The sequence below is a fragment of the Megalops cyprinoides genome, chromosome 9 (assembly GCF_013368585.1).
Source record: "Megalops cyprinoides isolate fMegCyp1 chromosome 9, fMegCyp1.pri, whole genome shotgun sequence".
Taxonomy (NCBI): domain Eukaryota; kingdom Metazoa; phylum Chordata; class Actinopteri; order Elopiformes; family Megalopidae; genus Megalops; species Megalops cyprinoides.
In genome coordinates this window covers 9,995,796-10,011,380 of record NC_050591.1, presented here as the reverse complement: position 1 = coordinate 10,011,380, position 15,585 = coordinate 9,995,796, and the positions used below count along the sequence as shown (strand labels likewise).

The window sequence follows — 15,585 nt, the reverse complement described above, 5'->3', positions numbered from 1 at the left end:
AGTGTTGGATGATTTTTCACGCTCCTCGCGGTTCAAAGTTCCTCCGTCATTTTTTTTCCAGGCTGCGTGTGTGCTTTCTGTGGTTTCCCCCGTTGATTTGTTTATACAGTATTTTATGGATATCGCTTCCTTTCAACGAAGGTATTTTTTTTTTGTTAGTGCTCAGCCAGTTTCGTGCATTCGGATTATTATGTATATTATTCTTGCTTTTTCGATTATTACAACTATACATGCAAAATAAATCCACAAAAAAGCAATTATTAAAACACAAAAAAACAGACAGGGAGAAAGCTTAAAAAAAAATCAACTCCGATTGAGACCTGACGTAGGAGACGCAAACAGACACAATACGTAATGGCGTCTAGGCGGAGTGTGGCGAGTGGGCGGACCCGAATTCTCCTTTCGGGGTTGTTATTGGCTAATACCTATATGATTGACGTACAACGAAAACTGTTGACTGAGGAGGTGTTAGGCTTGGGAGGGGTTAAGATAGATTTGAGTTATGGGCGATGGGTGCTGGAAAGCAAGTTTTTTGATTGGTAGATGATTAGTTTGATTGTCATTTGGTAAGAAAAAAATTAACATTAACGTGTTGATTAGATGAATGGAAGACTCCGACGCTGAAAAAAGACCATTTTCAATTCTTAGTTAGTAACCCACAGTTCTATAATGTGAATATGTCTGGCCAGGAAAAGAGCAAGCAATCATGCATAAATGATTGTGGGCTGTGGTATCCAAAAGTGTATAGAATAATTGCAGAGTAATTACAGTTTAGATTGTGATTACACTTACTGATGCATGTAGGGGCAGAATGTCATATATGAAGTCATTTGATTGGCCTGGACTGTGTTTCTACACATTGAAGTTAAAATGACTGGCCAGCACTGTATTTTCAGGAAATATTGCTGGCTTACATCTGGTGGTAAGCTGCTGATGTGTTGTGATGCATATTTTTGCCCCAGACAGATCTCAGCAACACTGTCCTCGAGACCCCCTGTTGGATTTGTGCCGCAAAACACAGGTTGTTCTTTGAGCTTACCACAAGCATGTGGACCTGGTATTTCTCTAGGCTTATGTGTCATGAGTCAGCCAAAAACTAGTCCATGCAAATGAATGAACGTGGTCTGTTTTGAACAGCTTTGTCTGCCTCAGTGGTAATGGCAGGATCGAATCATGCCAGAAGAGCTGACAGTGGGTTTATGAACACACTCCTGTGTGTTCTCAGATTCTGTGTGTACCAAGCCTCTCTACACCCATTTGCAAATTATGGATGGTAATATATAGTGTAATACAATAATATCAGGTGCATGAACAGGCTTCAGAAGAGACACCTAAGCTCTCTGCTACAAACAGATAATGCAGACAAGACAACATTAGAAATATTCCTCTCACAGAAAAGTAATTATACTTGACAGCACATTCATTTTGGGCAAGTGATGCATTTGAATAGAATAGTGCAATATATCGCACACCTGTGTTCAAGTATGTTTCCGAATATGGAACAATGCCTTCTGAGGGAATGTTTAGGGAATATTAAAACTGCTCCCATTTTAAGTTCCGTACCTTGGTCAGAAGATTTATGAATTAATGTAGGCAATAAGGTAAATTATACTGTGTAAATTGAACAGACATTTCCAAAAATTTCATAATCTGTTTGGCCCCAGATTTTGGTGGGAAAACTTTACATTTCTTCCTTGGAAAATTGCTGTGATGTAGTTAATTGGTGTTTTGGTGCAAACCCAGACCTTCCACTTTCCACATAGGATACAGGCACAAACTTTGTCTCACATAAAATCTCTCAGCAAATATTCTTGAACATTTTGTTCCAGCACATGTATACTTCAGACATAAACAATGGCCAGTCTTGTGGAATGACTTACAGTGCGTTTAAAAATGGCTATGTCACTGTGCAGTGTTAAATCAATGAGAATAGTGCCACCTTGTAATATGAGGGGAAAAACACTGATTGATTTGTCATTGATGTATAAACCCCTATTAAGACATATTACCTCAGAGTAAAATGTGCACATTATGTGTATAATTGTGTATGATAAAAACTGAAATGATTGAAATGATTCAGGAAATTATTTACTTCTTTAATATTGTATTTTTATGCACTTCTGCATATTGCATTGTTGCTATTGTTGGCTCTGGTTGTTGTTGGTCCCATTTCCACAACCATTGCTCTCCTCCTGGAAGCTGGCAGCTCTCTGGTGCTTACATTTGCACTGTCAGTAGGATATCTTAAAATAGGTAGTGGCGGAAATATTTTTAACTTTGTTTTGATGCATAAATTTCAAGGTCAGATCCTGAGGAAGGCAAGACGCGGTTCCCTAGGAAACGGCTCTCGGCACAAGTGATAAGCGGCAGCTACAAGTCCGTTGCAAGTCACGCTGCAGGTCTCTGGGCAGCCATGTGTACGGTCTTCTCAAAAGAGGGCAGATAGGCATCATTAAACAGGAGTATCTCCTCCTCATAGACATGGGCAAGATGATTTGCCCAGTTTGCAACCCCTGTGTTATCTGTACACCTCTCCTAATGAAAACATCAATTTCCTGTGCCCAGTGAAGAGCAGGCAGGTTTAAAATGAATTATATGCAGACTGTTTCCGGTTGAAACATTTTTCATGCTTCAGAATCCTGTCTCGCCATTTCTGACAAACGATTCCAAAAAAAAAAAAATGCAAATAAAGTGAAGAGGTAAATAAATCATCCTTTATTTAGCAATGGCCCAGGTATTTTTGTCACCTTTGTTAACATAGTGGAAGCTCGAAGTTTGCATGAGTCTTCCGTGGAGAGTGAAGATAAATGCTTGATTATCACTTCACTGTTCTCTCTTCCCTCCCTCCCCTTCCCTCCTTCTCCATCATGCCTGCTGAGTCTGCTACATCAGTCCTCAACACATGTCTGTCTCAATCTTTGGATGCTCTCTGCCCTACTGTTTCCAGACCATCGCGACCATCACCCTCATGCCCATGGCTGACCGACTCCCTCCGCTCCGACAGGACTGCGCTGCGAGCTGCTGAGAGGAAGTGGAGGAAATCCAGATCCTCTGTGGACCTGGCTGCCTATCACTCTCTGCTAACAGCATTTACCACCGCAACAACATCAGCTAAGTCCTCTTTCTTCCAATCCAAAATCAATGCCAATATAACTAACCCACGAAAACTTTTCTCCACCTTCTCCACCCTCCTCACCCCCCCTCCTCCTCCCTCCCCCTCCCACCTCTCTGCCAATGATTTCAGGGTCTACTTCGAGGAAAAGGTGACCAGCATCCGGGACTCCTTCTCTCCCTCAACAACATTCTTGACCACCACGGGCAACTCCATCAACCAGCTGTCTTCCTTCATGCCGCTCAAAGACTTGGAAGTACTACAACTCATCACAGACCACCACGCCACAACCTGCCCTCTGGACCCCATCCCCTCTACCCTGCTCCAATCCATATCTGGTGAGATCGCCCCATTTCTTTCCTCATTTATCAACTCCTCACTAACCTCTGGCACTGTCCCCACAGACTTCAAGAAAGCTCTGGTCACACCGCTCCTCAAGAAACCATCTACCGACCCATCCGATGTTACAAACTACCGACCGGTATCTCTTCTCTCATTTCTATCTAAAACCTTGGAACGTGCAGTACTTAACCAACTCTCCCCTTTTCTTCTCAGGAACAACCTCCTAGACCCCCATCAGTCAGGATTCAGAGCTGGACACTCAACAGAAACTGCACTCCTGGCTGTGACAGAGGCTCTCCACACGGCTAGAGCCTCCGGCTCGTCATCTGTCCTCATCCTCCTCGACCTCTCTGCTGCTTTCGATACAGTCAACCACCAGACACTATTATCAAAGCTGTCTGAGATGGGCATCTCTGGAACTGCCCTCTCCTGGTTCATGTCCTACCTGACTGGTAGATCTTCCCAGATCTACTGGAAAGGCTCCACCTCTGCACCCACCCCCCTCACTACAGGAGTCCCACAGGGTTCAGTACTGGGACCCCTACTCTTCTCAATTTATATTAACTCTCTTGGCTCAGTTATCAAATCGCATGGTTTCTCCTATCACTGCTATGCTGACGACATCCAACTCTTTTTCTCTTTCCCTCCCTCTACCCCCCAGGTCAACGAAAGAATCTCTGCATGCCTGGCTGACATCTCCAAATGGATGACATCCCACCACCTGAAGCTGAACCTCAGTAAAACGGATCTCCTCTTTATCCCAGCCGGCCCTTCCCCCCTGCATGACCTTTCCATCACCTTCGATGGCACCACAATACCATCCTCTCGGACAGCAAAGAGCTTGGGCATCACCCTCGACAGCAACCTGGACTTCAAGGAGTACATTGCTCGCACGTCACGGACCTGCCGATTCCTCCTCCACAACATCAGGAGGATTCGCCCGTTCCTAACCACATACGCGACGCAGCTCCTTATCCAGGCCACAGTTCTCCCTCGACTGGACTACTGCAACGCTCTCCTTGCAGGCCTCCCAGCATGCACCACCCACCCTCTCCAGCTCATCCAGAATGCAGCTGCCCGACTGATCTTCAACCTCCCCAAATTCTCCCATGTTACTCCCCTGCTGAAATCCCTCCACTGGCTTCCTGTCGCTGCCAGGATCAGATTCAAGACCCTGACCCTCGCCTTCTCTGCAGTCAACAGGACAGCCCCTGCCTACCTCCAAGAACTCATCCAGCCCTACACACCAGCCCGACCCCTACGCTCAGCAGCAACTGGACGCCTTGCTCCCTGCATGGTCAAGGCAGGAGGTGCTCGTTCTGCCAGACATCGGCGTTTCGCCTACATCGCTCCCCAGTGGTGGAACGAACTCCCGGTCTCGCTACGGACAGCTCCTTCACCCCAGTCCTTCAGACGGGGCCTGAAGACGCACCTCTTCAGACTCTACCTGGACTGACCCAGCACACAATTGCTGCCCCCCCTCCCCCGCCCATCAGTGCTGTAAATTGCTGTGCTTTTTAAAAATTGCTGTGCTTTTTAAATTGTGCTTTTAAATTTTGTCTCTTGTTGCCGCCTTAACCCTGACGCTCATTGTGCCGTTTTGAAGTTGTTGAAGTTTGCCGTTCGAAAGTATATCGTACTAGTTGCCCTTTAGGCTGTAATTGTAAAAATCTGATAGTACTGCGTCCTCAAACCGACCTTGCTCTCAGCTGAGAACTGTCTCATTGTGGAACTGTACACATCCTGTCCCCGTACTGTCGCTGTACCTACTGTATGCACTTTTGTAAGTCGCTTTGGATAAAAGCGTCTGCTAAATAAATAAATGTAAATGTAAATGTAAATGTAAATATGGGAGACTTGGATATGCTGCACAGAGAGCTAGTCCCATTGTCCTGTGTGATTGCAAAGGATGCTCATTGTCCTGCGTGATTGCAAAGGATGCAGGTTCAGTGTCTGCTAAGACAGGGTTGCATACGTTTCAGTACCTTCTTGAGTATTCTGTAACTTTTGTCAGAAGTGTTAAAGACTCTTGAAATTGCTTTTTGAATCAAACCTTTAGATAAGGAGATGAAGTCTAGAGTGACGGTGTTAAAAGCAGTAAGATGTGTTCAAACTATCATGGTCAGTGGACAGAGATACTCCTATTATCAACGACTTACTGCACCAGTCCAGTTTTCTTTTGTTCATCTTCTCCTACATGCCCCCAGCTGCCGAGTTCTGTTGAAATCCCACATCCGTGTCAGTACCTACATTATTCCAGATCTACAAATGGCAGCTCAACCTTCGATTAATACAGAAGTTGTGAGTCTCGCAATCTAACAGATCATGATGTCTGTTTTTTATAGGCAAATAAGGTGTTTCTTAAGGTGCGTAGTGAATTTGATAACTAACACATGTAGGTGTGCGCCAACACTGACCCATAGCAAATACGGCAACTTAATATGGTTTTGGTTCAAAAATTGTTAGCGTGTATGGACCAACAAGTTTTTTCAGGTGTGATTGAAGCCGCCCATTCAGAGATTTATTAATAAGGATCAGAAATTTTAAGTTTGTTCAATATTTAATGGGGAGCCAACAATAAAATGCCTTTTGTTTTGTATGGCCTAATTGCATGATGGACAACAACATCAACATACAGTTTTAGCTACAAGACAGAAAGGCATTGAAATAATCCAGTTTTCATTTTTGCTGTGTTTGAGAGATGGGGGGATCATACAGTATTCATAAGATGAAAAAGGTTACAGTTTTCTGGAGAGTAAAGGTGTATTACAGAAACTTAAATCTCTGTCCTCTGAATAAATGAAAGGCAATCCACTATCAAATCTAACACAAATCTGTTGGACCTTTCCGGGGACCAAGAAGCAACAAATTCTTGTAAGAGTTAAGTGGCAAAAAATTGATAGTCATCCAGTTTCCTTTTGTCATTACAAAACATTATTAGTTATAAAGTTAAATCATACGGTATATGCTGCATGTACCAGCATGTAGCATATAGCTGCATAATTATCTGCATAGTAGTGGAAACTGACATGTTTCCAAATAACTTTTCCAAGGGGTAATATGTTCAGGAAGAAAGGCAGAGGCCCAAGAACAGAACCATATGGGACTCCATATTTCACCGTAGAAAGACCAGAGGAAACCTCTTTGAACTGCCAAACTGCAATTTGTCTGATAGATATGAGCTGAATGAGGGCGCATCCCCGCTGGGTGTTTCATTCCAAAACGACGAGTACAAAAACATACATCAATCACAGGACAGAAGTGCTTCTATCATTTTCAGCTTTCACAAGAGCAGACTCTGTACTATGAGCCAGAAAAATGGCCTTTCAAACACCTCTCACAAACATCATGACAGCTGAGATAAGTGATGTTCAAAGTGCATTTGCAAAGAGAAAGTTCTTTTAAAACCTTTACACTGAATGCTTAAAATAAAGTTGAAATATTATCTTGTTCTCACTGAGGAAGTGGCGCTTATTTGTGCAGTGACACAACTGCATGTATTTGTTTTTCATGTCATACATTAACAAAATTAATGACGAATAAAATCATTACAAGTAACTGTGGGCGTATTAGCGAGGATGGATCGGATTGTCTATTTATGAGTCCTGTCGCTGTGTGAAGGGAGAATTCTGGAACTGTAGTCAGCGTCGATGAGGTCAGAAATAGAAAGATGGCCTTGAAGAAGAAAGAGCTTTTTGTATTTTGCAAAACTGTTTTTCCATGCCAGGAGTAAGCCCGGCAGATCGATTACTTTCTATTTGTTCACCTGTTCGCTCATGGCATCCGTATGTATGTATTGGTTTCTTTTTTTTCTTATTTTAAGTCAGGCAACCCCATCAAGAGGATCTTGTGGAATTACATTGTAATTGTTCTTGTTGAAATTGTTAACATTATAACTATCAACAAGCTGGCTGCTGGTATTTATTTATTAAGTGATCAGATTGAAAGAAAGCTGTTAAAATATGGCAATTTAAGTCACATGAAATAACCTGTTCAGTGTATGATGGTGAATATCTTGAGTTACACTGGTCAGACTTTACTGAACTGAGACTAGACTGAATGCAGTCAACAATGAATTGCAATCTGGCTGGTACTGTATGATCTTAATATAAAATGCTTTAAGCATACAGAAATGTCATTCATACATGCTAAGTATTTAGTCTCCATCAGTCAGCAGACTTGCAAAGATAGGTCTGCTATTCAAATAATTCATATCAAAATGAAGCTGCACTATACAATTTGGTTGACGTGACCTCACACAAATCACGCAAGCAGTATTCCAAGGTAATCCTACCCACTGTCCCCTATGCTCTTTTGTGTGACTTGGTCCTGTGTTTTCTCGTCTTACCATCCAGTTTTCCAGCACCCACTTTATGTGTGACATTAAATTCTCAAATTTTAAAAAACTTTCAAAGTCCAAGATGTCTTGTCTCCTGCTGTACTTTGCAGTGACATGAGCACACCATTTAAAGTCCAAGGCTCATAATCAGGTAGACATGTCTCTCCACAAGGTGAGACTGGTGACATTGCACTGTCCAAAGGCACGGCTATTATGCTGCTCCCCACTTGATGTATATATGATGTATTTAAGTGATTCACAGTCCCAGGATAAGCAAGGTCACAGCTCCGAACATCAGCATGCTGCAGACAGAAAGATGTCAGCAGACTGTACTCCTCAGAGCTACGTACCCATTTTGTGAATGATATTTTATAAAACACAACAAACAAGAAGTGTGTTGTAGAACTGTATGACACAGTCACATTGGTAAAATGTTAAATCCCACAATCCCTCATGGCTGCCTGCACCAACCAGCTCACTCACCAGCAGTTCTTGGCTATCATGAAGAGATGTGGTAATTGGCTGAGTACAGGGAGAGACCAATAGTAAGAAGTGTTGTTTGGTGCCCGGAGCTTTATTGATGATGTAATGTGACAGGAAACAGAGGATGTGCTTTTCATGCCTGCTGGCATACCGTGGGGGGTGTTTGCATTCGGTCAAACACACAATTGGTAGACACACAAGTGCAAACTCTGCCCACTCAGGGTATGCTGGCATGCAAAACAAATCTTACCCTTACCCTACAGTCACATGGACAACACAGGAGGGAAACAAAGTGACCGGCTGCCATGCAACATTTTCAATGAGAGCTGGCGATTTACAACGACAAGAGACAAAAGGCCGTTGCAAAGCCAACTAGGCGGGGCTAAAATAGACTAGAGGTCTATTTGATGCAAATACTGAGCGATGCGACACGGCGACTACCAATGGGAGTGAAGGCAGCGTGACACACGTTGCTGAAACAAATGATGCAACATTTTGATTAGTTCTGTAACCTAGTAATCACAAGCCAGGAACGCCCATGAGCGACAAGCGCCTGTGTCGTCCGTGTAACTGTAAGGTAAGAAGGGGAGGGTAAAGAAGAAAGGGAAAAAGTCCAAGTCTGTGTGTTTATTCAGGGGCCATATGAAATTGTATTCAAATTACGTAGCCTATGTTCGAATGAGTTTACAATGGAACAGATTTTAATATTTGTAAAGCTGTATAGGTATGGGGTATGCTCTGCCAACACAATACATAAATTATATTTCTCTGTAAAATGCACCTGTATGAACACCTGCTAGTCAAGCACCAGTCTAGAGAGGACGGCCTGCTGGTTTTCTCTCCTATGGTGTCAGATATAAAAAGACAAATTCTTGTTTATTACTACAGGCATATTTTCACCATAATAACTGTCTTAAACTATCTTGTGTAAATGTCAGCCAAGTAAAGTGACAGTATGTCAGTTCCTGAATTCAGGAAGTGGTGTGTTTCTAGCCCAGCGCCTTTCATGTGCAGAGAAGTACGTTATGTTTTATTTCCTGCCGCGGAGGTTGGACCTCCCCCTTTCGGCAGCGCCTGCATTCGAGGAGGAACTGAAGGGACCCTGTCAGCATCCTGTCACAAGAGCTCTGTCAGAAGGTGAACCGCTGCAACAACAAGCCGCCGCTCGGTACCAGGCAAGGGACGCACACACCTCTCTCACAGAATGGTAAGGCAACCCCTTTTGTTTGCTTGTACGTTGAACGTCTTCCCTTGCAAAACACCTCGGATCGATTTTCTACCCGACGCGAGGTAACCCCTGGTAGAGGAGGTGATCGGCACGCGTGCCCCCTACTGCCTACCTTGGTGCCCATCCCCCCCGTGCCATCTTGCGGAGGCAGCGGCCTGGCTCATTGGCGTCAAGTGTAAGCCGAGTGCCGCAGACCCCACACCCTGGCCTCAATCTGTCACTTTAAGAGCCCTTTAAGAGTTTATAATGCGTTGCAAAACTGTTCAGGCAGGGTGCACTAAAGCTCGCCTGCACCCGCAGCAGACTTCTCTGGGGCTTTGCTCTATCACTGAGAGAAACAAGTCGAAGACCAGCTCTATTTTCCTTCTGCCGAAAAGGAGAAGTGGGCTCTGTCAAGTGTTGGAGGGATGCAGCAGTTGTGAGTTTCTTGTTGAGCGTGTAGCCTCAGCCATCGTGAACTGGAGACAGGTGTTTTACATTATGACATGAATCCAAATGCTTGACTCTCCTCCACCGGAAGCACAAATAGCATTGTGAGTCACGCATCATTTCCCTGTATACATAAAATAATGTTTAATAGATTATTTTCAGTTAATTTATTATTTAGAACACCTACCAACTTTGCGATCGGTGGCATTGTCAGGTGTTTAACTAACCATTATTAAAAAGATAAATATGCAAAGTAACAATTATGATAAATATACTTCCCTTTTATACACATAAACTTGCATGGATTTCTTGATTGTTTATGTTTTAATACTTATGACATATTAACTTTTTCATGTTTTAAAACATGCATAGCATTATAGCATTACCTTACCCTAGAGTAATAAGTTTGTACATTCACCTTTGAAAAAGCAGTTCACATTCAAATGATTCCATACTTTAAACAGGATGTGATTAACATGAGTGACTACCATGATTATCTAGGCTTTACAAGCAGGTATAGATGGGGGTGTGACTTATCAGATAAAATGGATTAGACTTCAGGGATTTTCACATTTGAATCTTGGGTGGGACACTGCTGTTGTGCTCTTGCACAAGTCACTTCACATGAATTGCTTTGGTAAATATTGTGCAACATAAAATGTGAGTGATGTAAGGTGCAGATTAAAAATAAGCATGCAATTATTAATCATTATGCAATGAAATCTGTAGCCTGCCAATCTGCAAAGCGGCCACAGTTTGCCTTTATTTTAAGGGGCAGAAATGCAGAAACCACGCTTTCACACTTTGTAATACAAATTTCATCATACGTAAATACACTGTACTTATTTGGAACTTGTGTTTAGAGAAACCTAAAAGAACCTCACCCTTTGAAAAAAATTATGCTGGTATTGCTTGTTCAATAGGAAAATGGCTCAAGAACTTGGTGTGTAGTTGAAAACTGTGGACTTCCACAGCTGCAACAGCACCTGAGATGTAGGTTTGGAGTACCACTTGGAGAGGTTATACCAGGTGACAGCACCTGTTTTTCCCAGGGGAAAGCTACTTAAACCCCAGTTACTCTAACAAATGTCCACAATCTCCCCTTCTTCTACGAAAGTCAGCACCTCTTCCTTCCTTTTTTCCAGTCTGACTCCCTGGTGGTGTGCGATGTGGACGAGAGTCTGAAAGAGAAACTGAAAAAGTTCCGTTTCCGCAAAGAGACCAACAACGCCGCTATCCTGAGTGAGTATTCCGTGCCACAGAATCTCTCTGACTCATTGCTCCCTCACTGAAAGAAACAATCAGTATTCCAGTCAAAGCTGGTATTGTGGCTCCGCAGACCCAAGCTTCACCATCCTCTGCAGCCTTTATCATTATCAAACTACTTCCACAGATTGCCACGTAAAGTAAATAGCTTCTATGTCCACATCATTGATTCAGATAGAACTCACTTATAATAATATTATGATAATATTGCTAATATGCTAATATTATGAAAAATGTTAAACTCCTTATGAACAAATGACAGGGATGGAATCGTTTCAGTATAATTTTTTTCATGGCATGGTCAATTATTTATTTATTTGACATTTTCATCCAGAGCAGCTCACACAGGCATCATTGAAGGATAGAAAAGACGTAAAGCACATATCACAGGATGAACAAAACCAGTAAGAAGATACATTCGGTTCAGAATGGCAAGAAACGCACTGAATGAAAAGCAAGATGAAAAACAGCACTAAGACAGTCGTTTTAAAACAGTAAAATTAGTGTTTAGCAGTGATTAGCTCTGCAGCCCATCTATAATAAGGTCAAAAATAATTGTACTTGCTGTAATAGAGGGTTGAAGAACATGTTTAGTGTAAGTCCTTCTTCAGAGCTTTACTGTGCTTTAGATCAGGATTGGGGATGCAACCGTTCCTAAAAATCTTTGTTGATATGAAAAAAACAAATCAGAGATCACATTATGGTATAGAAATGACAAAAGTAATAAGTAACAGTTTATACAACCTCAATAATGAAAAGATTAATTACAGCTTTATCCAAGCCATCTCTATGAGCTCTGAGTAAACTGAGTCAGAGCCCCTCACTGTGTAACAAAATGAATGCATTTGTCCTTTGTAATTTTAGTGAAAATTGACAAGGATAAACAGCTTGTGATCCTGGAAGAAGAATATGAAGTAAGCGCCTTATGTCTTCTTATGTCTTGCTTTCCCTGTTGTTTACTCTAACATGGTGCATCAGCCAAGTTCATCATTAAATCAAGTACAAAAAAAATATTTCCATTGTTGTGATTTAAATTTCAAAGCAAAAAGATAAAGGCAGGTATGTAAGTTTTAGGACTGAACCTTTAATTCCTGAGAGCGGTAAGTCAGTTTAAATATCTGATTTAAACATTTGGTTGGTCACCTTGAATACCCCTGGTATTTTTGTATGAATTTGGTTTTGTCACATTCATATGGGTAATATCATGAATACACTCTACAAATGCATAGCATGTAAAAACAATGCTCTGGAAAGGAGCATCTGCTTAGCAGATGTAATGTGATGTAATAATGAATATTTTTTGAGATTTGGCATATACTGTTTATTTTGAAAAATACCATTGTAAAATATGTTCTTCATATTACCCTTTAAATTTCAGGACATCTCACTGGATGACCTGAAAAATGAACTCCCAGAGCGGCAGCCAAGATATCCTCCCTTACACTGTGAACAGTCTTCATCAGAACTGCAATAAGTGTTGAGTTCAGATACTAGGTTGTCAAAGTCCTGAACTCAGAAGGCCACAGTCCAGCCGGCTCTCCACATCTCTTTAAATCACTTTGACCGGGACCATAAAAAGGGGGACTTTGTTTTCCTTACAAAATGCCTGTATAAAGAGCTCAACTATTACCATACAGGGAAAAAGTCAAGTGACCTTGTCTTGCATTGAAGGGCAAGTGCCAGTTACTTCCCAAACTGCGGATTTAGACATACAAATCAGTTAGATTCACCGTGTTGAGAAAACAATTCTCTTCAGATAAAAAATTTTGATGCTGGACAGTACAGGATGCAGCAAGGAAAAATGATAGCTTGAAACGACTTAGACTACTTAGAAACTGCTAAAAATCAGAGAAATGTCAGGAAGTACTTACAAATAATAGCCAGTGAAAGTGTAGTTATGCGTACCAGACACAGAACAGGTTAGTGGCGACACATGAATGCTTTATGTACTTAAATGTTTCAGTAGCTTTATTTTCAAATGGGGAACACCAGGTGCCGTGTCAGCAACCTTTCTTTGGGTAATGCTTTCTTCTGTCAACAAGATCAGTGAGTTCATAAGCGCTGACAGACAGCTGGCAGCAACTACCAAACCAAGAGTAGCTAAGACTGTGCACCTGCCCAGTATCTAAACTGCAAGACTCCTTCTTTCCAAATGGTTCCTTGACAGTGCTTCACGTTCATCGTCTACAGCTACAAGTACAGCCATGCAGACGGAAGAGTATCCTACCCTCTGTGCTTCATCTTCTCCAGTCCTGTCGGTAAGTGCTGTGATCCTCTTGAATTGACCAGTAGGCTATACATTACATTACACTATTGTCATTTAGCAGACGCTCTTATCCAGAGTGACTTACACAGGTTACAGTTTCACGTGTTATCCATTTATACAGCTGGATATTTACTGAGGCAATTGTGGGTTAAGTGCCTAGCCGAAAGGTACAGCAGCAGTGCCCAAACAGGGAATTGAACTAGCAACCTTTCGGCTACGAGTACCCGCTCCTTTACCACTATGCTACACTGCCGCCCCATCTAAGAACGCTCATCTCAGCTTGTGGTTCAGATGATATCTTCATCCGCAAATGCAGATGCTCGAAATGAGATAGAAACCACAACTTTTGAACACAAGGAGCATCTTATTCTGGTGAAAAGGGGAACTATAATGAATCAAGTAAATATTGATTTTTATTCCCTCCTCATAGCAGGAGAAAAGATAAAAACACAAGTATTACTGTAACATTTATAGGTCAGTATTGATGTAAAGTGTCAAAAAGAAACTTTTTTATTAATTTTCTGACAGCTCAGGGCTGGTAGGAGACTATAGCATTGTTACTGGCTCTCTGGGTGTACAATGATATGTGAAGTAACTCAAACAACAGCTTCTTTATGCTTTACATTTGCATCTTTTTGCTTTACATTGGCCAGTTCTGTTTCTCTCAGGCTGAACCTGAAATGACCTAGTGAGGACAAGGGCTTATGAATATTCATGAGCAGCAATGCTGCTACAAAAGACGGTTCATCAGTGGCAACCAAGATGTCAGCCTCTTTTCATTTTGCAGTGAAAATTTTGTCCTTGCACTCTTGAACTTCTTGAACTTCTTTGAAGTTTCTTTCTTCTTTGTTTCATCACTGAAATCAAACTTAACCTGAACTTGAAGACCTTTGCCCAGGCTGGAAGGAAAATGTAAAATATGTAGTTTCCATAGTGACGAATGCTCTCTGCTGTTTCTGGTTTTATTCTGATTCAAATCATTATGGAAATCATTTTGCAACATCCAATCATTCAGAACCAAAATGCCTTCCAAGCCTGTCTTCTCATGAGTATTCATACAGGCAACCATCAGCAGAACTATGATATGGATGCAGAATATAGCTTTCCTCATAGTGATTGACAGGTCTGAGTTGTAACCCTTCACTTGCTGGTGTCATACACAACACTTGCTTCAGCACCTGACAAGACACTTTAGGGAACCAAAGTTCATAGCAAAAACTGATTCTTTGTGTGTGAGCACGTGAGCAGTTATGATTTTTGCAGTTCAGTGATCAAAAAACACAGCTTAGGGTCTAATTACCAAAATCCTAAACTCCTTTATCTTCCATCTCCCCTTAATTGCAAAATCCTCAAGAAAAACTTTTGACTCATATCGCCAACGTATCAATTAAAAGAAAACCTCATTGTGTTTGATCTTTAAATGCAGTCTTCTCTGAATGTGCAGGGTGCAAGCCAGAGCAGCAGATGATGTATGCCGGCAGCAAGAACCGGCTGGTCCAGGCGGCTGAACTCACCAAGGTAGAGCGCTCGGCCTTTAGCTCTCATGCGGTGAGCCGTAGACAGCCCACCCTGGAGAAGTGTGTCTGCTACAGCATGCCCATCAATAAGTAATGATGACAGGAACCATTTAGCCCGTCCTAAACGGAGTTACCCTACATTAAGTAGGTAATACATCACTGTTCCATACAGCGGTGCATGTACTTGCATGAAAAAAAACCATTCCAGGCATGTTTTAATAAAAATAGACTGCCTGAATGTGATGCTGAAACTGTATCTGTCCCTGGCAGGTGTTTGAGATCAGGAACGCAGACGACTTGTCAGAGGAATGGCTGAAGGAGAAACTGGCCTTCTTCCGCTAAAGACGTGGCTGGAGTGACCTTTTTTCGGAAACTGTGATACATTTGTGCACTGAAAATGCAACTATAAGGACTTTTAATTATTACCCAGCACTGCTACACAGTTCAACATATTCTAATGAGCAACGTGGCATAAGAGCAGTCTCAAAACACGTATAACTGAAAGTTTATTTCCCGCCCCATCTTCTGATTTCAACCAATAAAGCGCTTTGTTACACAACTCCAACAGCCATGTCTAATGAAATGCATGTTTCAGAGTGCTGT

General features: G+C 42.0%; 1 protein-coding gene across 1 annotated transcript; it reads left to right on the top strand.

Annotated features, from left to right (window-relative positions):
* Positions 1–8,791: 8,791 nt before the first annotated feature.
* On the top strand, positions 8,792–15,571 carry gmfg (glia maturation factor, gamma). The gene is made up of 8 exons (XM_036537194.1): positions 8,792–8,853; positions 9,325–9,483; positions 11,079–11,175; positions 12,064–12,113; positions 12,578–12,627; positions 13,375–13,457; positions 14,910–14,983; positions 15,253–15,571. The coding sequence occupies exons 2-8, from the start codon at positions 9,481–9,483 to the stop codon at positions 15,322–15,324; spliced, it is 429 nt and encodes a 142-aa protein (XP_036393087.1). The 5' UTR covers positions 8,792–8,853; positions 9,325–9,480; the 3' UTR covers positions 15,325–15,571.
* The last annotated feature ends 14 nt before the right edge of the window (positions 15,572–15,585 follow it).